This window comes from Thamnophis sirtalis, unplaced genomic scaffold (genome assembly GCF_051295495.1).
Source record: "Thamnophis sirtalis isolate CommonGarterSnake01/CBP01778 unplaced genomic scaffold, rThaSir2_p1.2 scaffold_10, whole genome shotgun sequence".
NCBI classification, from domain to species: domain Eukaryota; kingdom Metazoa; phylum Chordata; class Lepidosauria; order Squamata; family Natricidae; genus Thamnophis; species Thamnophis sirtalis.
The window spans coordinates 25,465,506-25,489,413 of NW_028261390.1; the positions used below are offsets into that span (position 1 = coordinate 25,465,506).

Consider the following 23,908-nt stretch of genomic DNA (forward strand, 5'->3'; position numbering starts at 1 on the left):
TGTTACCAAAAGACTTCTGAATACAAATCAGAATGTTGAGTTTTGACCTATGAAGTCCTTTGGTAGGATTAAGGGCTTGCACTAAAGCATTTTCAGGACTCCCTTTTCTGGCAAGACTCAGCTCATCCTGTACATATATCACAGAAAAAGCTGCTGACAATCTCATATTTTCATAAGTCATGGGAGGGAGGGAGTTGAAAACTATAGGACAATGGCCATGGCAATGGCAGCACCAACACTATGAATAGATTAATATTATTTGTGATATTCATCCAGAAAGTATTAAAAACAGAATTATTCCAAAATGCCCTCAGGAGTTAAATGATTTATTGCATATAATCCCACGATAAGGATTTTAATGTTAATATTATGACTATATTAGTATTATATTTATTGTGGATCTTTTATTGTTTGTAGCAGTATCTGTTCTGTGGGCACTTCCTGTAAACTGTTATGAATTGAAAGATGCCAATGTTGTCTTTATTTAATCAACCTTTTAAAAAATCACCAATGTTAAACTTAAAATTTCTGGTTTCTAGTAATCCAAATGGCAGTTGACTTGGAGTTAAATGACATTCTAAACTGAAGATTTTGACTTCTAAATTATGTGCAAAAGGAACCTACTTTTTTTTTTAAAAAAAATTCCTTTTCGCATTGAACTAATTAACAAAAGAAAACCATCTTTGCTTACAATAGTGTTAATTAGATGATACAATTTCAATAATAAGATCAAAGAAGAGGGAGGGGAAAAATGTATGTGTGGGAGGGAGAAATATGCAAATAAACCAATTCATTGATGATCAAAACTGGGGGAAATGCAGACAAATCTATATAGCTCAGAAGTAGAGCATTGGCATGTTATGCAGCAGCCTTAAGGCAGGACTAGAAAATGCTTTCCTACAGCTACTAATTTGTATTTATTGGTTAATGGTCTATCTTGCTATAAGGTAGCCTCCTGCATAACAAATGAGGAGGAAACTAATCATACAGAAGGAGCTGGATAACAAAGCAGCACCCAACCCCATACATTCCTGCGTTGGTGTTTATACAATATTTTTTGGGGTCTCAACTTTAGTGTATTATATCCACATGTGATATACATTATATTGGTCCCACTTTAAAAAGTTTTTACCCCTTTTTCTCTCTCTTAAATACCATGATCTGGATAGCATTCAGGTTTTGAAGACACAAGAGGACGGAGAGAGAGATACTCCTAGGGAGGTTTCACTGTTCACTTTTTTTCAGTTGAATCAGTGCTTTTCCGGGAACCTTTTGCAATTGTTTTCTTGTTTGATAGGCCGAAACTGAATTACATCACTTCCTAAAAGTAATTGAACGTAGCACATCTTCCTAAGGCATCTTACACATCCACCACAGAAGCAGTAAGCAGGAAATGTGCAAAAGAATGAAAGCACAGTCACCTCTGCTTTAGAGAAGTAACATGAATAAGTACAACTTTTGGTTGTCCTTCTTTCTGTTTCTGAGTGGAGTATCTGACTTCCACGGTAAGTAGGAACATGCCTTCTGCATTGTTAAGAATAATCATGCAGACAATATTATGCTGCAGGCTATAGTACTGTTTTTGATGTGTCACACCCAAAAAATCTGGTCCCTGCAAAGACTCTACAAGCCTGCACCATTTCTTTCAGTGTTGTTTCCCAACTGCATGCTGGCTTGTCTTTCCATGGATCCAGTTTGAACTACAAATCCAAGGTGTGTTAATCTGTATGTTCTGACCCATTGTTAATTGTGCTTAAGGTATTAATTCACTTGAATTTTTTTTAAAAAAATAATGCCTGTATTCCTATTATTATAATATACTCTTAATAAACACAAGTAATTTCTTTTTCTAAGTTGATTTCTAGGAAACCCTGTGCTATTTATATATTAGAGGCAAATGAAATAAAACTGTAACAATCTACTAACATGATCGGTAGAATATATATAATTGTAAGGAAGGATTAAGTTCCTAAAATAATATATAAGATGAAGCGTTGCTATTTAAGATAGTATAATTCAAAAGGTGTGTATTTAACTTTCAGAGAGGCACGCTGTCAAAAAAACAACAAAAATGTGTTGGGTGTTTTTGTTCCAGATAAAAATCATTAGAATAATTCTTTTCATTTCATCTATGTAGAATTATATACATAACCAAGTTTTTCTAACTTGTTTCCAAAGCAACAGCCTGTAAACACCATCATCTGTGGCCAGAGTGATGTAATTTAATATAATCAAATGTACAGATCATAACGGTTGGGAAGGCTGGACCAAACATTTTTATATTAAAATATTATTTGCTTTTCCTTTTAATTTTAAAACAATTATCTCTAAAAGGACTCTCTAAATATACTGTACCTACATTAAGCAAATGCCTAAATTAGATGAGACATTTGGTTTCTGAATATTTACAGATTTTCCTCTCAATTGTTATGAAAGAAAAAATATATATCTAAAAGTTAACTGCAGAGGACAAAATATACCAGCCTGCTTCATGTCTTTCACTGCTGTAGATGTCATCATTTTTACCTGCTGAATTACTTTCTGCACGTCTAAGCTTGCTGTTTAGAATAAAAGCAGTATCGGCGCATGTAGCCCTATTTCTACTTAGACAACTGTTTTGTAGTTGGGACTATTCTTGCATTGTACAAATCAAAGCAGCAGTTCTTGAAGGCTACAGGAACAGAACTTCTGATGGGATATCACAGCAATTGGTGGCACTAAACTTTCTGACCCTTTTTTGTGAAATAGCTTAAATCAGATTTAAAGGCTGAAATAGGCACCTTATCACAGTATTCTTACACATTCATTTTGTTCCTTAATTTAGCAAGAAGGTATAGAGAGGAATGGAGAGAGGCAGGATGTTCACATCCACCCATTGGCCACTCACAACTAATTAAAATTAAGAATATAATATTCATGTCATAAATAGTTATCTGGTATTGTTTATTTGTCACCTTTTAATTGTCATTTACAGTAGCTTTTATCCTAAGTGAATCTCTCCATCCTCTGCACTTGCAAAGTGGTACAGTATAAACAAGTGACTATATAAAGACCAAATGTATAAATGTTTGTCCGTGTTATCACTATAGTCTTATGACAGATATTATAAGCTTGTAAACTTTTTTACAAGGAGATTTTTAAAAAAGGGGTATTCAAAAGAATGATAAAAGAATGCAGTTCTTGGTCAGGCGATTTCTAAAATGGATAAAGATTATTTGACATAAAATCAAAATAGTTTATGCAAACATGGACAGAGTGTATATGTCTTTCTATGAAAACTGAAGAGTATGTCATATCGGAATAGACAAGTGTGAAAAGCCCTGATAAGAAGAACCCAAAAATTTCAAGTTACCTAGGTTTAATAGCATTGCATTGCTCTGCTTAAATATATTAGATCACGGGTGTCAAACTCGCGGGTTCACATTGCTGTCACGTGATGCATTACAACATTTCCCCCCTTCACAGAGCTGGGATGGGTGTGGCCTGTACGGATGCATCCGGCCTGCAGACTGCCAATTTGACACCCTGTATTAGATCAATGCCATGGTTTGGGTTGCTCCATGATGAAACACACTTCATATGTTGATCTATTGGATCAAACTGAACAACTATTAGTGGAGTACCTGAAGGTTACCCATTTGGGTTTCAAACCATTTGGAAGGTTCCCTTCCTTTACATTCTACCTATTCTGAGATTCCACCCTTTGCTGAAATTCTAACTCCTCACCTATCCTCACTCCTCATGCAGAGATAAAGTTCACGTATAGCTGATCAAGGATAAATAGGCTTAAATTACTCCCTAGTGTAGTGGGTCTCAACCTTCCTAATGCCGCGACCCTTTAATACAGTTCCTCATGTTGTGGTGACCCCCAACCATAAAATTATTTTGTTTTCCGTATTTTTTCAAAAATATGTGTTTTCCGATAGTCTTAGGCGACCCCGTGAAAGGGTCGTTCGACTCCCAAAGGGGTCCCGACCCACAGGTTGAGAACCACTGCCCTAGTGGGTTCCCACAGGCTTAAAATTGTTCTTCATGGGGGGAACTGGAGCTTTCCTTTCCTTTGCAGCCTCTACTGTTCCCCATTTGGTCCTGGGGTTTGTGAGATCTTTAAAATAAGACATGGAAGGAAGCAAGCAAGGAAGTCAAAGTAATTCCCCCTAACATGCAAAGAAGAGCAGAATGAAGCTTATTGTTTTAACAGGTGAACAAGTGGAAAGAGAAGTATCTATATTGGGTGTCTTTTAAAATGGACTATTTACTTGACCTTGTGCAAAAAAAAAGAGAGCTTGAAACAAATATTTTCTTCATTTAAAAAAATTGTATTAAAGCACTGTAATGTAGTGCTGCATATGCATTTATTAATCTGGTCTTATGGCTTAGTATGTTAAGCGAAAATATTGTGAATTTCTATTTGGTCTGGAGGAGCAGCAAGTTTCATGTCTTCAATCAGTCCAAGATAAAGGAACTGAGTAGTAGCTCCTGCTCACTTCTTTAATAAAAAAGAGACTTTTTATGTGTGCAAAGAGTATTATCTGCATCTGCGATAACTGTCCACTGTTAGCATTCTAGCTTACACAAATGTAATTGCTGATAGGATTGAAATTTGCACAGCCAACATCCATGCTGTAAGCATGAATCTTTCTTTTTCACATCACTCCTTCAATTGTTTATTTTTCTAAGAACAATATAATGATGGCTTTTTAAGGGCAGGAGATGTTTATTCACCTAGAATGTTTATACCCCTAGAATGCTGAGAGAAGGATGTACTTCTGGCTTGTAATCACTGCAGCTGGGAACTCATAGGCTGGGATGCTTTGCCATGTAATTAATTTCAGATGGGAAGCTTTTATATGCGGGGAAAATAGGGGTTTTATTTTTTTTATTAAAAATTAATTTGTTTGGCTCACTTTATTACCACTATCCCAAGGCCAACGTGCATACATGTACATTCTTAGTTGCAAAAATACAAAGATTGCAAAACAGGGTCACATGTACTTGTGCATCCACTTCAGGGGTGGGTTCTGGCTTCTTTTACTGCTGGTTTACTCAGGGATGTGCTTTGGCAGTGCAGGCGCTTGATGCACACAAGGCGCGCATGCACAGTAGTAAAAAATTGCTTCTGCGCATGCACAGAAGCAAAAAACAAGATGGTGCCACCTATGGCGCCACCAATATAACCAGTTCGGGTGCATGTGCAGCTGAGTTACTACCTACTCAGCCAAACCTGTCCAAACCGGTAGGAACTCACCTCTAATCCACTTGTCACAACTATTTTCATCTACACATAATACCATTAACATGTGCTTCACTGGTCTCCATCCGTCAGTCTCCCAGGACCCATTGCAGAATATGTTTGCTCACTCCTATCATGCATTTCCTGCTGTTAAGAATCCATACTCCAGTCTCCATCAGGCAGATGATCATGAATGGCAGAAGGAGATCACATGCATACAGAAAAAAGTGACATATATTTGATTGGGATGGCACCAGATTGACAGGAAAAATAAGAATTCTTCCTGTCCGGCATGAATAGGATTTAATTGAACTGAAGAAGCTTGCCAGTAACTGGATTTTAGCAACAGCAATAGCACTTAGACTTATATAACGCTTTACAGTGCTTTACAGCCCACTCTAAGCAGTTTACAGAATCAGCATATTGCCCCCAACAATCTGGGTCCTCATTTTACTGACTTCAGAAGGATGGAAAGCTGAGTCAGCCTTGAGCCTGGTAAGATTTGAACTGCCAAATTGCAGGCAGCCGGCAGTCAGCAGAAATAGCCTGCAGTACTCACTCTTATCACTGCACCGCCATGGCTCATGTTAACAAAGGTTTGGTCAACATTTTTCTTGGGAAATCTCCCCTCTCATTATTGCCAAGACTTGCCTGCTGCACCCGCCATTACCCGCCATGTAATCATTGCCCTGTCACTGTCTGGTGCTCTTTCTTCCTTTTGATCCTTGTCATCATCACACATACCATGACAGCTAAGATCTTTTTGAAAGGCTAGATTGATCAATCTTCAAGTGAGCATCCTTAAATGAGACTGGGACAAGGAGAGACAGGGGCATGCTAGTTGAATGTGTTTTTCCTTCTACAGAGGCGCATCAAGCAGCTCTTCATTGCAGACTGCCTACTCATAATCTAAACAAGGAACAGGCAACCTGGTGCTGTAAACATATTTCAGGGTCGGACCTCCATCTTCTTCAGCAAGGATGGCCAATAGCAACAGATTGTGGGAATTCTCTAAAATGGTCCACAGGCAACTTTACATATTTTCTTCAGAATTTCATGACTTTTCAAGTGGTCCATTTGCTTACAAACAGCTTTGTCAAACAATTTATGAATTGGCTAAGTAGAGTTTTCTCTGGAGAAACGTATAATATTTGTATGGTTGGATTTTATTGATCACTTCTGGGATGAATTCCAATAAATTGGCCAATGTAATTGTAATGGTTTTAATTCAGTCTTCATGAATTCATTTGATATGCTGATTTCTGTTCTCGAACAAAGATGGATAAAGTTATCCTAGTCATATAGTTAGAAGATCTTTAACCATAATATTGGTATGCTGCAGCAATCAACTGTGGCATTCTTTTATCTCTCTTCCCCAGCTTTCCCTAAGCATCTGGCATAGATGGGGGAGTGACAGAGCTCAGACTGAAGTTATTTTGGGAGCAATTAATTTGCAAAGTGTCTGAAGTATGTGTGGCTGTTGAAGGCAAGAACAAATATTTACTTCTCACCAACGGTAACATCAAGCTTTCAGAATGCATTTTGAATTCAATACTTGGAGAGAATGGATTTATTATCATGGTGTATTATTAATTAATAAATCAGAATATCTTTTAAAAAATGTTTTTTCTCTTCTGATTTCTCTTTTTTTACAGCTCCAGATCCAGAATTTTGTTAGCAATAAACTTTTTGTTATGAATTTGAAAGCCTGTTTTTTCCTGACTAATTGCAGTTATTTCAGAAACCATCTGTATTTGCGTGTGTACATATAGAAATACAAACATACACACCAGTGGTGGGATTCACTTACCTTCCCTACCACTTCACAAATGTGAGTGTGCACATGCCACGTCTACGCATGCACACCACCTTCTACGCGTGCACAGTGCTCACGCATTACATTGGAGTGGGTGGGCGGAGCCTCCTGTCGGTACCGGTTTGCCCGAACTCTAGAGAACCAGCTGAATACCACATCTGATACACACCTATGTGTGTATAAGTTTCATTTGTTCATTCTTACAAAAATCAGAGGGAACCACACAATACTAGTACATATAAAACCAAATGAGTAAGGATTTGCTCAGTAATTCAGTTATTTAAAACAAGCTATTTGGTATCTGAAAATTTAGGTTTCTAATGTCCTAGAAAGAAAAGGGATTGGTGGTAGAAATCAATCAGTACCCCACAAAGACTGGTTTGGCATACCCCCTAAACATTATTTGCTTTTCCTCTTAATACCCATTTCTGTATGTTCTCACAGAAGGTTTGAGAGACCAAAGAGGGGGATGATTTATTATTGTAGGATGTGCAGAACATCAGAAATATTGAGAGTTTCTTCCATTGCTTAAAATACTCTTGCTTGAAAATGGATTGGAAGTAAACCTATGTGGCAAGGATTTTTTATGGGATACCTAAGCAGAATGCAAATGCTCACATATTTGATTTAAAAATATGAAACTCACAGAAATGTATCATTTGAGTGAAAAAGCAAATAATGCAATTATACTCAAATGCTAAATTAAACTTCAAAAACAAGCATGAAAACATTGCCTGCTATGTGTGCATGTACTTAACTGAAAAACTTCCAGTAATTTACCTGCTAGTTTTTAAATTCAACTTTTTGTCACTGTCTACTGAAGTTTGTACAATTTGGGTTTAATTTCTTTTTCCTGAATGCTTTGTAGTTATTCACAAAAAGAACATTCAACTGGACAATCCAACATCAAGATTATTACCTTAACGTTTACCCTTTGAGCCTTGACCAAACTTGGTGAAAATGAATATCTATCGAAAGAGGAAGTATGAATCATTACACAATCGGGAGAAGATAGTTGCGAGAGAAACCCCAATATGATAATTTAACTATCAATAGCAGTTCTTGAACAGTTACATTGTACTTATCATTTTCTTGTAAGAATGTTAGAGATCAAAATATAAATATTCACAATAGTATGAATAGATTAATAATATTGGTTTATGGTTTTTCCTTTTTTGTAGAGTCCCTAAGTACAATGGCAGATCATGAACAGTCTGGTGATGGTATACTATCTACTGGGGTCCCTGAAGTAGGATTTACTGTTTTATTTTCAACTTCTGCTAATAAATCAGAAGAGCAAAATGCCACAACACCAATCAAAACTGAGGATGTTGTAATGAAATGTACTCCTACTACAGAAATGAATGAGAATGAACCCATTTTACATCCTGCTGTGATAATTGGAGTTTCTATAGTGCTGATCCTAGTGCTCTTGATTATCCTGGTCATCTTTATTGTAAGGTGTCGCAAACAGAAACAAAGCCAAGAAGGTAAATATTAATATCACTTGGGTAGGGAAATAATGGTCCCGTGGGAGAAAATAGCATTCATGCTATAAATGGAATGTCCCAATTAGACCTATGTCTTATAAAGCTCTCAAAGCTTAGTCAGTAACTGTGTAAAAAACTTTGTTTCAAGTATAAACAGGTCTGATGTGTTATCATTGTAGTTTGGGTTATCATACAGGAAGAAAAAAATGAATGAACTATTTTATGGTAACGCAAAACATATGAAACCACTTCTATCTAGAGGAAATATCTCTGCTATGAGTCCTAGCCTCATTTATTTCCATGAAAGTATAGGTTTCCCAATAATCCCACACTGTCCAAAATTTTAGTAATGGACCACAAACAAAAATCTTTAAAAAAAAGTTTCTTTGCTTTCCTTTCTTATTGTTGATAAAGTGTACTCCATGACTGTCACTTCCCGAATGTTATATGTAGAATTTCTGAACAAGGTGTGAAGCAATGCTCCATTCTCACTTTTATTTGGGATACCCATGATTTCCAATAAAATCTGGGCAGAGGTCCAGTTATGGTCCTCAGAAAAAAAGACAAACAAAGCGCTTCTTTTCTACTCTTTTACTCTTTCATCTGTATGTCAAAATCATCCAATTCAGCTATTAATTTTTACCTGGACTAAAATCTCTCTCTCTGCCCCCCCTCCCTCTTCACATTCGTATTAGTTTACATCTAATATATCTTAGTCAATGGTGGGAATCATATAATTTAATAACCGGTTCACCTAGGGTCAGGTTGGCTGTCATGGCCCATCCCTATCCTCCTGGTCTGCAGCACATGCAGGACGAGCCTCCTGCGATGGCCAACCTGACTGTGGGCAAACTGGATTGACCATCCCCTAAGATTCATAGTACATCTAATAACTGCATACCAAGGATATGTAAATGTGGCAGGTCTGCAATCCCCCAATTTCCAACCAATATGCTTTTGGTGAGGAATAGCACTCCCAACAATTCCTTTAGCAGACAAATGTAAAGGTGATCAAGTAGAATTTTGTTTCTTAGCTACTCATTGTAGAATGTCTTGGACTCCCCAAGAGCAGAATGAAGGGACATATTAGTGTATTTGCTGAAACACAAATAACTTCATACTGGACTTAACTTGAAAAAAGAAAAGTGATGGAGAACAGACCATTCCTTGCAGTGCACTTTCATAGTATCTATGTGATCATCACTAAGGAGTACTAAGAAAATAGGCTAAGGGCTATTATATGCAGGGGACATTATTTTGTTGAAGCAGGCCTATTGTTTCTTGACAGGTTTCAAAACAGGTGAATAAAGATGTTAAACTACTGGGAAATATACAGTAAATACAGTGTAGGCCCTATCATTTCACTCTGAAGGGGGGAAAAGACTTTAACTACTGTTTTTCTAGGAGCAAGGGAAAGGCCTTAGGCCTTGATCTGTCTGCATTTCTTTTTATCAAAGTTGCAGACAAGTCATTATAGGGATATTTCTTCTGCTACATAAATGTGCTGTAGGTTATTTAAAATTTCTTCTCTAGTAACATTGGGGGATAGTTTGCATGAGCTAGCCTTTCTCAATCTTTGGTCTACTAATGTGTTGGATTTAGTTCCAGTGATTCCCATCAAGTGAATTAAGCACGTCTCTTTTTTTTTCCTCTCCCTCAGATGAACTAGGAAGTGAAAATGTTAAAAGGTAAGAAATATATAGGTCTACTTCTTGTTGTTTGTTATTTATATTTTAAATATGGCACAGGAATTCTGGGTGTTGAAGTCCACAAGTCATAAAGGGGACATAGTTCCTCACCTCTGCTCTAAAGTTACATCATGACTCTTTTCTTTTTTTCTATAATCTGTCCTATCTAATCATTGAAACCATAGGTCATAAATTCATCTTTTTACTGTTTTATGCAAAAAAAAAAAATCTTAAAATTTTCCAGTCAACAATAAATACAAACACGGGTAGTCCTTGCTTAATGACCAGTCACTTAGCAACTAGAAAGAGCCGAGGTGGCGCAGTGGTTAGGGTGCAGTACTGCAGGCCACTTCAGCTGACTCTTATCTGCAGTTCAGCGGTTCTAATCTCACCGGCTCAAGGTTGACTCAGCCTTCCATCCTTCCGAGGTGGGTGAAATGAGGACCCAGACTGTGGGGGCGATATGCTGACTCTGTAAAACTGCTTAGAGAGGGCTGAAAGCCCTATGAAGTGGTATATAAGTCGAACTGCTATTGCTATTGCTAACTGTTTTAAGAGATGATGGACTTCTCCAGAGCTACATACAACCCATTGTGGAATTTTGATGGCAACACACACATACGTACTTATACTCTGCATTTTGGGTGTTTGAAAACCAGTTCATAGGGATGGCAGTTGCAGCATCCTGCAGTCATAGGATTGTTTTTCTGCATATTTTGCCAGGTTCTGGTTTCCAGAAAAAAAAAATCCATACAAGTTGTTAAGTGTGGGTTGAGTGAAGAGGCAGGACACTCAGCTAAACAACAGCTCTTTATTTGGTAGACCAGTACAAAGAAGCATGTGCGCTGTCTGGCAGCTCCCTCTTTTAAAGGGAATCTGACAGCTCAGCCATTAGCTCTCTTGAATTTCCCGCCTGTAGTGTGAACCAATCAATTTAATCCTCCAGTCTTTTACATCTGACAGGCGGACCAGAAGGAAACCTTCATCCAAGGTTTCCCTTCCTATTATCATATTCAAAAGAAGTGATAGCCAAATCTGGCCCTAGGCTTGTGCCTCAGCATGCATAGATTCAATAAAGCAGATGAGTCAGGAAGATGATTTTATTATGATTTATTCAGAAAGTTCTGATAAAAAAATCCTCTCATTCAAAGAGGGAACCTCAAAACTCATAACATTCCCTATATTAATTAAGACATTAAAGGAAATTACAAAAGAAAAGTTGATTGGACAGGGCAAAAGTATCTTCCCCTTTGCATAGGAAATCATTTACATGAAGTTAAACATATCACATATTTGCATCCGTAATACCACATTTAAATGAGTTCTGACGAACGAGGGCTTAAAATTTAAGATGTTAATGAAGGAAAATGCCATAAGGTTGCTTAGAGTTTACAAAGAGACAAAAACGTTGCCAATTAACACTAACAAACTCTTTTATCAGAAGACAAACTACAGTCATCCTATTTACACAGTCCTATTCTATTGTGGGCTGGAGAGCCATGACAGTTTTAGCTTGCAGTTTAGGAATGTTAGAAATTATCAATCTATCCATCCAGCAACAGAATAAAGATGTTTATACATTACAATCTGCAAGTTTGATAAGCTATTAACCTCAAATTAAAAGTGGTCAACAATCAAATTAAAATAGAAGAAAAACCCATATTTATCAAGTGTAACAATATTGCGAAGCCCATGTTGTGTGGCCCCTAGAAGAAAATATGTTTAACAACTGCTGCATTTGTTAACAGCTGCTGTATTCACTTAATGACCACAACATTAATTTAACAACCTCTGTAAAAAAGGATTGTAAAATCAGGCATGGTAATGTGATGACCTGCTTAATGGCTGCCTTATAACCATAATTCTGGGCTCATGGTCATAAGTCAAGGACTACCTGCATTGACTTTTCTCTAATCAAACAGGTCAATTTCACCATCTCAGCAAGTTCTATCATCTTCACCAACTATTTCTCCACTGTAGGTACTGCCAAATCTTCCCATCTTTGCATGTACAGTAACCTCATTGTGATTATCATATATAAAAACAACATTCCATGATTCCCCCCTCCCCCCCGTTGTTTAACCATTAGTCTCAAGAGCCAAAGTTCTGTTTCAGTTGTTCAGCATTAATCTTTATAATCCTCTGAATCAGTGTGTGCAATTTTGTACCCCAAATCTTCTAGCTTTTTGCATGTGCACATCTACTGTACCTGTCTTATCATATCTATGCTCTGCAGTTGCTAATTTAACTACAATGTAACCTAATGAATAATATTTATTTTTTCAAACTAAAGCCACCAGTTGCTAGACACATAGCTATCCTTGAGCATGTGCCCGATATAAACAATTTTATCGGAAAACTAAGAAAAGCAATTCTAAACTGCCAGCTCCAAAATATTTTGTTTTGTTTTTGTTTATTAAGTCCTATTTTTGAGGAAGATACGCCTTCTGTAATGGAAATTGAGATGGAAGAACTGGATAAATGGATGAACAGTTTGAAAAAAAATGGTATGTATTTATTACTATCCGACTTACGACTTTTTTCTTCCCTGATATATCTGTCACTGACATTGATAAATATTTTAAACATTTGTAGATAATAGCACATCATAAAATGAGAGCAGAAAGACACACTATATTTTAAGAACCCTTAATTTTTAAAGAAGAGCTAATACAATAAGGTGTCCTTTACATTAAGAATATTTTATTCTGAACATATAAATGTTTGTGATATTTTAAAATGTACCAGGTGTTTGTTGAAATTAGCAGGCATTAATTTATAATATAGTTTACAACTGATTTACAACTTCTGGAGCTTTTTCTTCAGTTCTCTCTTCAGGATAATTCTACAAAATAGGCAGTGACCACATTGGGCCATTTGTGTAGATCTTTTAGATCAGTGTTTCTCAACCTTGGCGACTTTAAGTCCTGTGAACTTCAACTCCCAGAATCCCCCAGCCAGCACAGCTGGCTGGGGAATTCTGGGAGTTGAAGTCCACAGGACTTAAAGTTGCCAAGTTTGAGAAACACTGTTTTAGATTGACCACCTAACTACCATTTTCTGTGATGGAAGATTCCCCCCCCCCCTTCATGTGATTCTAGTCCAGTCTGGAAGCAAAAACTGCATATACAATTATATTTAAGATGTGTTTCTTGTCTTCTTTATTTTAATCACTATGCATGGTTGTCTCTTTCGCTGGATTAAATCAAGTTGCTTGGCAGGGTAAATGTAGGGTCAAGTTGTTTGTCCAAGAAGGACTTTGACAATGTTTGGCTCTTAGAGAAAAATGACAGAATTAATCAGAAAAGGAGAGAAATATGTGTAGGCATCCTTGGCTGAGTATTGGATGGTTTGTTAGGGCAAGTCCCTACAGCCAATTTGCCATGGCCAAATTGCCACAGCCAACTCACTATGGCCAACTCACTATGGCCAGCTTGCTGCAGGTCAACTCAGCACAGCCAACTCGCCACAGGACAACTCACGGTGGGACAAGAGTTACTCTAATATGAAAGAAATGGTAGAATAGAATCATTAAAGAAAGGATGCAAGAGGAGGGACAGAATGAAATGCAAATGGGAATTTTTTAAAAAAATTTTTTTATTTACTTTAAATAATTAAATAGAATTGTGAAATTGTCCTGCAGTGAGTTGGCCATGGCAAGTTGTCCCATTCCGATCCCAGCAGGATGATTGGGGGCTTAGGGTTTCGTGTTTAGTTTTGTTTTTATAGTTTTTGCTATGTTTGTGGTTTTATTGTTATTGTCAGCCACCCAGAGTTATTCTCTAAGGTGAGAAGCCTTTACATTCCTAAAAAAAAAAAAAAGTAAGAAAACAAATAAAACAGAGGTTTAGAATCCCCTTTCCAGCCTAGCACCTTCCTGATAGATTGGATTATAACATTCATCACTCCAGTTGGGTTGGCCTGGGTAGCTATGAGTTTTAGTTCAATTGTTAAAACCCTGCACACCAAGAATCTAGTTTAGAATAAATGTGAAAAGACCAGCCATGTAAGGAGGAAACTGCATATGTCAGGTACAATCCGTATGCAAGTTGTGCAATAGCAATAGCAATAGCAATAGCAGTTAGACTTATATACCGCTTCATAGGGCTTTCAGCCCTCTCTAAGTGGTTTACAGAGTCAGCATATTGCCCCCAACAACAATCTAGGTCCTCATTTTACCCACCTCGGAAGGATGGAAGGCTGAGTCAACAACGTTGACACTGGAAAGTACAGTCCATATAAAACCTATTCCTTGTTACTTTGCACAAAAGTTATCTTCTACTCAATGGCCAGAGTTCGATTCACTCTTTCACTCTTTCCTTATAGTAGGACTGAAGAAATGCACAACTTGCAGATCATTGAATGTGTTCCTTTATACAGTAGGAATTTATGCATTTATTTGCATAAGAGAACGTAATGGAGGCAGGATATTAATGGATTATTAAAATGTGTATTATTGTTATCAATATGACCCATTTGTTGCAGATAGCCATCTGCAGTAATCTGCAGATACAACAATAGTTGTATATATGCATTTTTCTTCAACTAAGAGTAGAAATGTATAAGCTTTATAAATCTCTTTCTCTAGTCTAACATAGATCAATTCCACGTCTTGACCAAAAAATGTGTATCCTTAAAGGTGCCAACCCATGAATTTAAGTAAATATTTGTTCTTTTTTTTTTACTCAACAAATAGTGAAATGATTTTATGATAAGTCAGGCTTGAGGAAGCATAATCACAGGTCTTGATTAAGCTATACGAAAATTAAGCTTCAGTTTTCAGAAACAGTCTAATTCCTCATTTGTTTATACAGCATTCATAAACCTGGCATCTCATTTTCTAACTCTGAGCCAGAACAGGAATAATTATTTTAATAAAGTTACTCACTTTGCTTACCCTTCTGTTTCATGAAGCTTTATAAAGCATAGATCAACTTGAAGACTGAATTAGTAAGAATTTCTATAAATTTGGGAGGGTGTTGTAGCCTTTTCATTTGCACAGCCATATTGGTACTAAGGACATCGTTAATATTGAATTGGAATGAAGGACATACTTAATCTGAATGCCACATCAGGACCTAACTGAATTGGACTGAATTTAAATTCAATTAATTATATATAGTTTAATTGAATATTTCACACATATTTAATCATTTCTCCCTTTTGCATTATTTCAATTTGTAATTTGATAATAACTTGCAAAGGAATTCTGAGACCATATACAAGATTTCTCAAGTTGTGTGCTATAGAGCCACAGTAGTAAATCTATTCAACTTTCTGATACTGCATATATTTTTAATGGTATTTTTCCTCTCTCCAAAACTTTCATGTCTCTTCAGAGAAATATATTTCCACTGCACAACAGCAAAATCACTTGAAACACACAGTTACATTGTGTACACCTACACATGCCTTATATAAGCAAACTGGTAGATACTCGTGCTAGGCAAATCATTTTGGAAAACCACAAAATATCTGCACATATGGCTTAGGACATAAAAGGAGGGTATATAGTTGTATACCAAAATAACAAAGGGGTCAGATTTTATAAAGGCGGAGAGCTTTCATTAGGGTTATGTAGGTAAACCTGTATAGCCATAACAACATTCTTTCTCTGGGAGTCAAGGACGTTCAGCCTGCACCTGGAGAGGCGTGACTGGAAAACAACTCCAGTTAGATGGTGACCTGATTGGACCATGTGATGGACATGTGGGTGCAGGGCAGTGGTGGGTTTCAAAAATTTTTAGAACCTCTTCTGTAGGTGTGGCCTGCTTTGTGGGAGTGGCTTGCCAGCCATGTGACCGAGTGGGAGTGGCTTGGCAGTCATGTGACTAGGCGAACGTGGCCAACTTGTAAAATGTAGTGAAACTCACTTAACAACGCTCTTACTTAGCAACCAAAATGTTGGCTCAGAAACTCTAGCATTTGAAGCACGCAAGTCTTAAAGCTGTCAAGTTACAAGACACTTCCACCCCTAACCCTTTAGAAAAAAAATGCCCAGGGGTGTTCAAACTTGACAGCTTTAAGACTAAAACATTTAGATAGGACTCTTAGAGGTGGGCGGGGCAATTGGTGAGCCAGCCAATCAGTGAGCGGTGGGCGGGGCAAGCATGGTGCGGACGGGCAGAAGAGGGAGCTGGAACCAGTTCTAAATGGCATGGTAGATTTGTGGAACCTCTTCTATAGAAGAGGTTAGAACTGGCAGGAACCCCCCTCCCCGGTGCAGGGGAAGGGACTTTGACTTTCCTTTGGGTGGGGGAAACCTAGGAGATTTTCAGATTTGGGTTTTCACAGATGTGCATATATGACATTTATAAAAAAATGGAACTTTGAGGAAATGCCTGCCTCAGAATCTTACTTTTTTGGGGGGTATTACTTGAAACCCTGACAATACCTCTACACTGCATAGAATGCAATGTTACTTATCTATGGTTTGCAACACGATCACTTGTCAAACAATATGAATAACAATAATCCTGACCTTCTACTAGGGGGCAAAAGATGGAATTCTAGGTGTTATATGTGATAGTACTTTCCGGTAATTTGTTTATTTCTTTATTTGTTTATTTGTTTATGCGTTTATGTGTTTATGCGTTTATCTACAACAATACAATAGACAATTTATTATTATCCATTTTATTTTTAACTGGTTGGCAAAAACAAAATGCTGGAGAGGAAAGCCTTTTTATATACTGCTCAGATAATGCATTGCAATAAATGAAACAAATGCTACTATGGCTTCTGAGACATCATACACACACACACACACACACACACACACACAGACACAGACACACACACACTGAATCTATGTATGTATGTATGTGTATATATATACACACACATACATACATATATACACACACATACACACACATATATACATACATACATATATACATATATACATATATACATATATACATATATACATATATACATATATACATATATACATATATACATATATACATATATACATATATACATATATACATGTATACACACACACACACATACACACGTGTGTGTGTGTGTGTGTGTGTGTGTGTGTATGTGTGCATTCCAGGATAACTCTGAAATGCCTCAAGCTATTTCAACCAAACTTGGTACAGAGATGACTTACTCTCTGGAAACAAAAACTGTGGGGGTAAGACACCCATAATACCCCTTGGGGTGTGTGTCTCTGTGGTTCCAGAATAACTCTGGAATGCCTGGGCCACTGAAATGAAAAGGAATGGATTATATCTATAGTGTCAAATCGCAGTACTTTTGACAGTGATAGTGTGCATTTTGGATTCAAGCTTGTTTGTGTGTATGTGTGTGTGTCTGTGTGTGTGTGTGTGTATCTGTATCTATGTGTTCCAGCATTGCTTTGACTTGACGGTATAAATATAATTCATTCCTTTTTCTGTCTAATATAGGATGGGCATAAATAAATACCATTTGAAAGTATTAGACATTGCTATTCCAATTGAATGGCTGTCTCGCCAATTCTCAAGGCTAATAGTTTGTTGTCTTTTCACAGCAGAAAGTGATTATTTGCCTCCTGTAAAAGAAGAGAAAGATGGTAACACCAACCCAAGGTACTTACAATTCTCAGTTCCTAAAAGTGACACTGTCAGTAGATCTACGATTGCAAAAATGTTATATCTTCCTTTTTTGTCTTTTTCCTTGATATCTCGCTTGCTTCTAATAATACATACATACATACATACATACATACATACATACATACATACATACATACATACATACATACCTCAAAGCACAGCCTATACAGGTAGTACTCGACTTATAACAATTGACTGTTGAAGTTACAACGACACTGAAAATGTGACATATGACCCTGTGGTGGGTTGCAGGCGGTACGCCCCGGTATGCCCGCCCTCATTCCTTACCTGTATTTGAAGGAAATGGGCCATCTGCGCACATGCGCGCAATGTACGGTGCCTGCGCGACACTCCGCCTAGCAGCTGGAGCATCGCAGAGGCGTCACGGAGTGTCGTAGAAGGTAAGGACACATGCGCACACTGCACTTGTTCATGTGGTGGCCGCCAGGCCCCTTTGCACCGTACCGGTTGCAATGGGATCTGGAATTCATCACTGATATGATAGTTTTTCATAGCTATGACCTTTGCAGCATGCCCATGATCATGGGATCAAAATCCAGATGCTTGGCAACCAGTTTATATTTATGACTGTTGCTGCATCCCAGAATCATGTGATTCCTTTTTCTGACCTGCTGAGAAGCAAAGTCAATGGGGAACCCAGATTCATTTAACAACCAGATTACTAGCTTTTCAGCAGAAGTTAATTTAATTTAATTTAACTAACCACATTTATATGCCGTCCAATCCCGAAGGACTCCGGGCGGCTTACAAAAAAGAGGGGAAAAAAGACACATAACGAACACATAACAAAAAAAACCCGGTTTAAAATAGCAACACCTCATACATTCATTCTAATCGGGGCTGGACCTCAACAGTAAGGTCAACAGCCCCAGGCCTGCTGGAACAGCCAAGTTTTTACACCTTTTCTGAAGGCCATGAGAATGGGTATGGTCCGGATCTCTGGGGGTAGCTGATTCCAAAGAGTCGGAGCAGCGACAGAGAAGGCTCTCCTCTGGGGGCCCGCCAGTCGACACTGTCTGGCTAATGGCATCTGAAGGAGGCCCAATCTGTGGGATCTTACTGGCCACTGGGAGGTATGTGGCAGTAGGCGGTCTCAAAGGTATGCTGGCCCTAAATCATGTAGGGCTTTAAAGGTAATAACCAACACCTTGAATTGCGTCTGGAGACCAATTGGTAGTCAGTGCAACTCGCGGAGGACAGGTGTAATGTGGGTGTATCTTGGTGCACCCAATATCGCTCACGCGGCCGCATTCTGGACTAACTGCAGTCTCCGAACGCTTTTCAAAGGTAGCCCCATGTAGAGCACGTTATAGTAATCCAGTCTTGAGGTCACAAGGGCATGAGTGACTATCTGAAGGGCCTCCCGATCCAGGTAGGGTTGCAATTGGTGCACCAGGCGAACCTGGGCAAAGGCCCCCCTGGTCACAGCTGATAGATGATGCTCCAGTTTCAGCTGTGAATCCAGGAGGACCCCCAAATTATGGACCCTCTCTGAGGGGCGTAAATTTTCACCCCCCCCCCAGGTTAAGGATGGACTGTCTAAGCTGTCCTTTGGGGGCAGCATCCAATTATTCCAGTTATTCACCTTTGTGGCAATAAAAGGCACAAAATGGAGAAAAGCTCACTCAACTAATGTCTCACTTAACAACAGAAATTTTGAACTCAATTGTGGTCGTAAGTGGAGGACTACCTGTATTTATTTTGGCTCCTTCAGAAAACAATGGAGATTTAAACTCTTCTCTTGTGAGATTGAGCAGAAATGCCATAGAGATTCAGGTCACAGTCCTACTTCTGCCTGTTTCTTAGTTCTATAATGATTGAACTGAAGCTGAGCAGTTTTCCATGGACAAAACCAAGTCCATAGTCCCGTGGGAAATGGGCATTTTTCTTTTCCTCTACTTCCTTTCTATGCTTTCTTCTAAACCTGAGAATTGGGGGGAGGACTTCTAAATTAGTTTTGTGGGAAGGAAGACCTAAGATGATCAGAGATTTTCTGGGTTGCTATGGTAGTAAACATGTTAAATGAACTTGCACTCGATTCTGCAAGGTATAGAGATAATTTAATTTTTTTCCTAATACAACTTATAATAATACTACAGATAATATGCGTAATATGAAAACATAATTTAAAACACGATTTTAATTTCCCCCCCTCGCTATCACTGTCCAAGAATGAATGGGCCTTTACAAATTCAACCCTTAAACTCTCAGTGCTACAGCTCTTTTCGAGGTTATTAAAATACCATTGTAATTGAGAAGGCAAATAAATCCAATTTATTTGGATTACATTTTCAAGTGGAAAGTCCAGCAGAATACAGTACATTGGATGATGTTCCCTGACCATCTCTTGTTGATTTAAAAACATCCAAATAAATAGAGAGGAAAAGAGAAAGGAAGAATGGCTGTTACCACTAGATGGCTCTACCTTATTGTAAATGATGGCACAACTATAGCTCATATTACTTGATTCTAATTCACAGAAATTGCCATGTTTTGCTAAAGTAAATGATGTAGGAAAAATAAGCTTCTCTGGGATAACTGCAGCATGAGAGGCAAAAAAAAATACTGAATAAAATCTCTGGGAAGGAAGATCTCTTACCATTTGCTTTAGTGGAGAGGTCTACAATCTAGTGCATATCAGAAATCATGGAAGTATACTCATCCCACCTCCCATTTGCAGTCCAAACATAGCTAGCATTGCTAGTGAGAGGCGGAGAAGAAAATCATGTACAACACGATCACTTCGAAAATGTTGGAAAAATCCCAATTATCTATTATACCACATTAACATAGAATGTGATCTCCTGTGAACTGTAAAAATATCATTTGAGTTTTCTCTAAAAATCAATGTTTTAAACACAATTTCTAGAACTAACCAAAAGATTTACATAAGAGTTCAGTCCAGAGCAACTAAGTCAAGTCTTGTATTCTATAGATCCCTGATGGCAAACCTATGGCATGCATGCTGGAAGTGGCCCAAAGAGCCATCTTTCCAGGCATGCCAGCCGTTGCCTGCTGCTCTTTGGGGTTGACAGCTGGTTTTCACACATGCATGCGGGCCAGAAACTGGAAGACCAGGTGACTGGCCCAGGGGAACTGCTCTTCCGGTTTCTGGCGCTCCCACGCATGCGTGCCAGGGAGCTTCTCCCCCCGCGCACACACTCCCATTTCGGCACTCGGTGCCAAAAAGGTTTGCCAACACTGCTATAGATGGAACATGAAGGTTAAGATATGTACAAGTAATCAATCTACGTGCAGTTACTACAGATTTTAAAATATGTGTAATATTTTTTTAAATGGCAAATATAATTTCCAGCATCATAGATGAGAAAGATAAGAGTTTGTTGCCCATTGTTTCAGGGTCAGTTTGCTTTGTTTTGCTCCTTTAAGAGATAGGCAAGTATTTTTTGTATAACAACTGAAAGTTAAAACCTTTTGCCATATCACTGAACCTCATCTCTCTCTTGATCAGCATATTCTTTTCTATATTCTGCTTGATATCTTCTAGCTCTGTGATCCTGGGACACATTTTAGATGTATAATTACAAATATGCACATGGTTAGACCACCATAAGCTATTATACCTGGGTGGGTAGGTGAAATAGGAGGAGGTATTTTGTAAACAAAAACAAGAAGTAGATTCAAGAGGGGATCATCCGATATGTGGGGATCTTTTTTCAGTACAGAACCTGACAGAAGATACTGTATAACTAATGAAGTATTGAAGGAAATATGATTAATTTTATATCACAACCATAGATTCCTTTTAGACAGTTATGGGTTTCAGAGTGGCCCATAATTAATATATTATACATATTTTTGTTGAGAAAAAAAATGAAGAGTTTATGAGAAAACAGATAGGCAAGGGGATCTCTTCACTCAATGTCTGTAAGAATCTTAACAGAATAACAGAGTTGGAAAGGACCTTAGAGGTCTTCTAGTCCAACCCCCTTCTTAGGCAGGAAACCCTATACCACTTCAGACAAATCATTATCCAACATTATCTTAAAATCCTCCAGTGTTGGAGCACCCACAACTTCTGGAGCCAAACTGTTCCACTGACTAATTGTTCTAATTGTCAGGAAATTTCTCCTTAGTTCTAGATTGCTTCTTTCCTTGATCAGTTTGTGTGCAAGCTTGGAAGATTACAAATCATTTCTTGTTACATTTCACAACCATTCTACTACTTGCAGCAAATCCAGAATTCTGTTATTCTGTATGATAATAGATTCTGTGTAATTCAGACATTTATACACTGATATTAAAATATATTCCTGGCTTATATTTAATTAATGACAAATAGCCTTGAAAATAAGAAAATAAAAGTCTTAGTTAAACATTGAAACTGCACTTGCCAAAAGAAAGAAGAAATGAAGAATGAGCATTAATTTAAAAAAACCTTTCCTCAAATGTTGGGGATGAAGTTTAATCTTTTAAAAATTTTATACAGTGACTGTGAATCTTAAAATAAAGAAGAAATTATGTGAAATAAAAGAAGAAAAGCAGAAGTAACATTGTTGCTGAGTTCCGAGATGCTCTGAATATGAAATATCTTCCTGTCACCTGGTCGTGGAGCCCAGTGTTTCTTTTTTCATTGATGGATTTGTTTTATATATTGATAAAATTCTGAAAGATGGAAATCCTGAAATCAATTTTTAACACTGTGAAAGTGGGGAAGCATATGTAGAGAATGATATTCTTCCAGGTATTTCTCTAGAGCACTTTGTTCTCTCAGCTCTTTTTATCGACACAAATGATATATTTTGTAAGATTGTCTATTACAGCAACGCCTGTAAATACAATAGTACTGTGCCCTTCATACTGAATTTCCTTGCTCTGGAAAGCAAATTTCACAGTTCTGAAATATGATCCTTGGCATTGATTTTACTGATGGCAATCCCTCATGGAGATTTGTACAGCTGAGGGCAGCAGAAATGAAGTTTGTACAAAGAATGTTTCACAACATTTCAGTTATTTCAGTGCAGCAAATAGATTTGGAATAAGGAGGTAATTACAGAGGATTTGTTTAAAAAAATCTTTGTGGATAGCGTCATTGCACAGATTTGTCATTAGCAATAGCAATAGCACTTAGATTTATATACCACTTCATAATGCTTTTGCAGCCCTCTCTAAGCGGTTTACAGAGTCAGCATACTGTCCCCAACAATCTGGGTCTTCATTTTACCCAATGATGGAAGGCTGAGTCAACCTTGAGCCAGTGAGATCTGAACTGCTGAACTGCAGCTAGCAGTCTGCTGAAGTAGCCTGCAGTACTGCACTCTAACCACTGCGCCACTCACCATCTCAGCTCATCATTAGATGGCTTTAATTTAATCTGGGAAGATTCTACAGTTTCCTAAAGCTTATGTCTAGTTTCTTGACTGTATGTTTTCTAACTCTTTTATCTTAATAATCACAGTCTTCACAGGACATAAGGTTTTAGTGCAAATTTCAGCTATGGATCTACTCAGCATGTAAAAGCCACCAATGGCACACTGTCCAGTCTCTCTAAGAGTAGGATTTTTTTTAAAAAAATAGTTTTTGGTTTTATGTATATATGTATGCGTGTGTATGTGTGTGTATGTGCATATGTATGTATGTATGTATGTATGTGTATGTGTATGTGTATGTGTATGTGTATGTGTATGTGTATGTGTATGTGTATGTGTATGTGTATGTGTATGTGTATGTGTATGTGTATGTGTATGTGTATGTGTATGTGTATGTGTATGTGTATGTGTATGTGTATGTGTATGTGTATGTGTGTGATATATATATATATATATATATATATATATATATATATATATATATATATATATATATATATATATATATATATATATATATATATATATATATATATATATATATATATATATATATATATGAACTACACCATGATTGGAGTATGCTGTGATAGAGTCACCCCAGTCCATGGTAATTCAGCTGGCATAATGTCCTTTCAATCTGGATAGGAAAACACATACGTGCCAAAACCAAAATAAAACAAGTCAACTTCTGCCCTTTTAAAATACTAGGAAGTG

The 23,908-nt window shown here is 37.5% G+C and overlaps 1 protein-coding gene across 9 annotated transcripts in view; it reads left to right on the top strand.

The window, feature by feature from the left end:
- The first annotated feature begins 1,371 nt into the window (after window positions 1-1,371).
- Window positions 1,372-23,908, top strand: part of TMEM154 (transmembrane protein 154) — a 28,486-nt gene continuing 5,949 nt past the window's right edge. For 4 of the 9 annotated variants that reach the window (XM_087724301.1, XM_087724304.1, XM_087724302.1 and 1 more), the window contains exons 1-6: window positions 1,377-1,505; window positions 8,231-8,539; window positions 10,200-10,227; window positions 12,150-12,203; window positions 12,649-12,734; window positions 17,756-17,813. In XM_087724301.1, the coding sequence (XP_087580427.1) occupies window positions 1,442-1,505; window positions 8,231-8,539; window positions 10,200-10,227; window positions 12,150-12,203; window positions 12,649-12,734; window positions 17,756-17,813 (599 nt within the window). In that variant the 5' untranslated portion in view covers window positions 1,377-1,441. Of the gene's footprint in view, window positions 1,506-6,612; window positions 6,750-8,230; window positions 8,540-10,199; window positions 10,228-12,149; window positions 12,204-12,648; window positions 12,735-17,755; window positions 17,814-22,311; window positions 23,340-23,908 lie in introns of those variants that run through there. The other 5 variants (XM_087724305.1, XM_087724306.1, XM_087724309.1 and 2 more) reach the window with 4 other exon arrangements.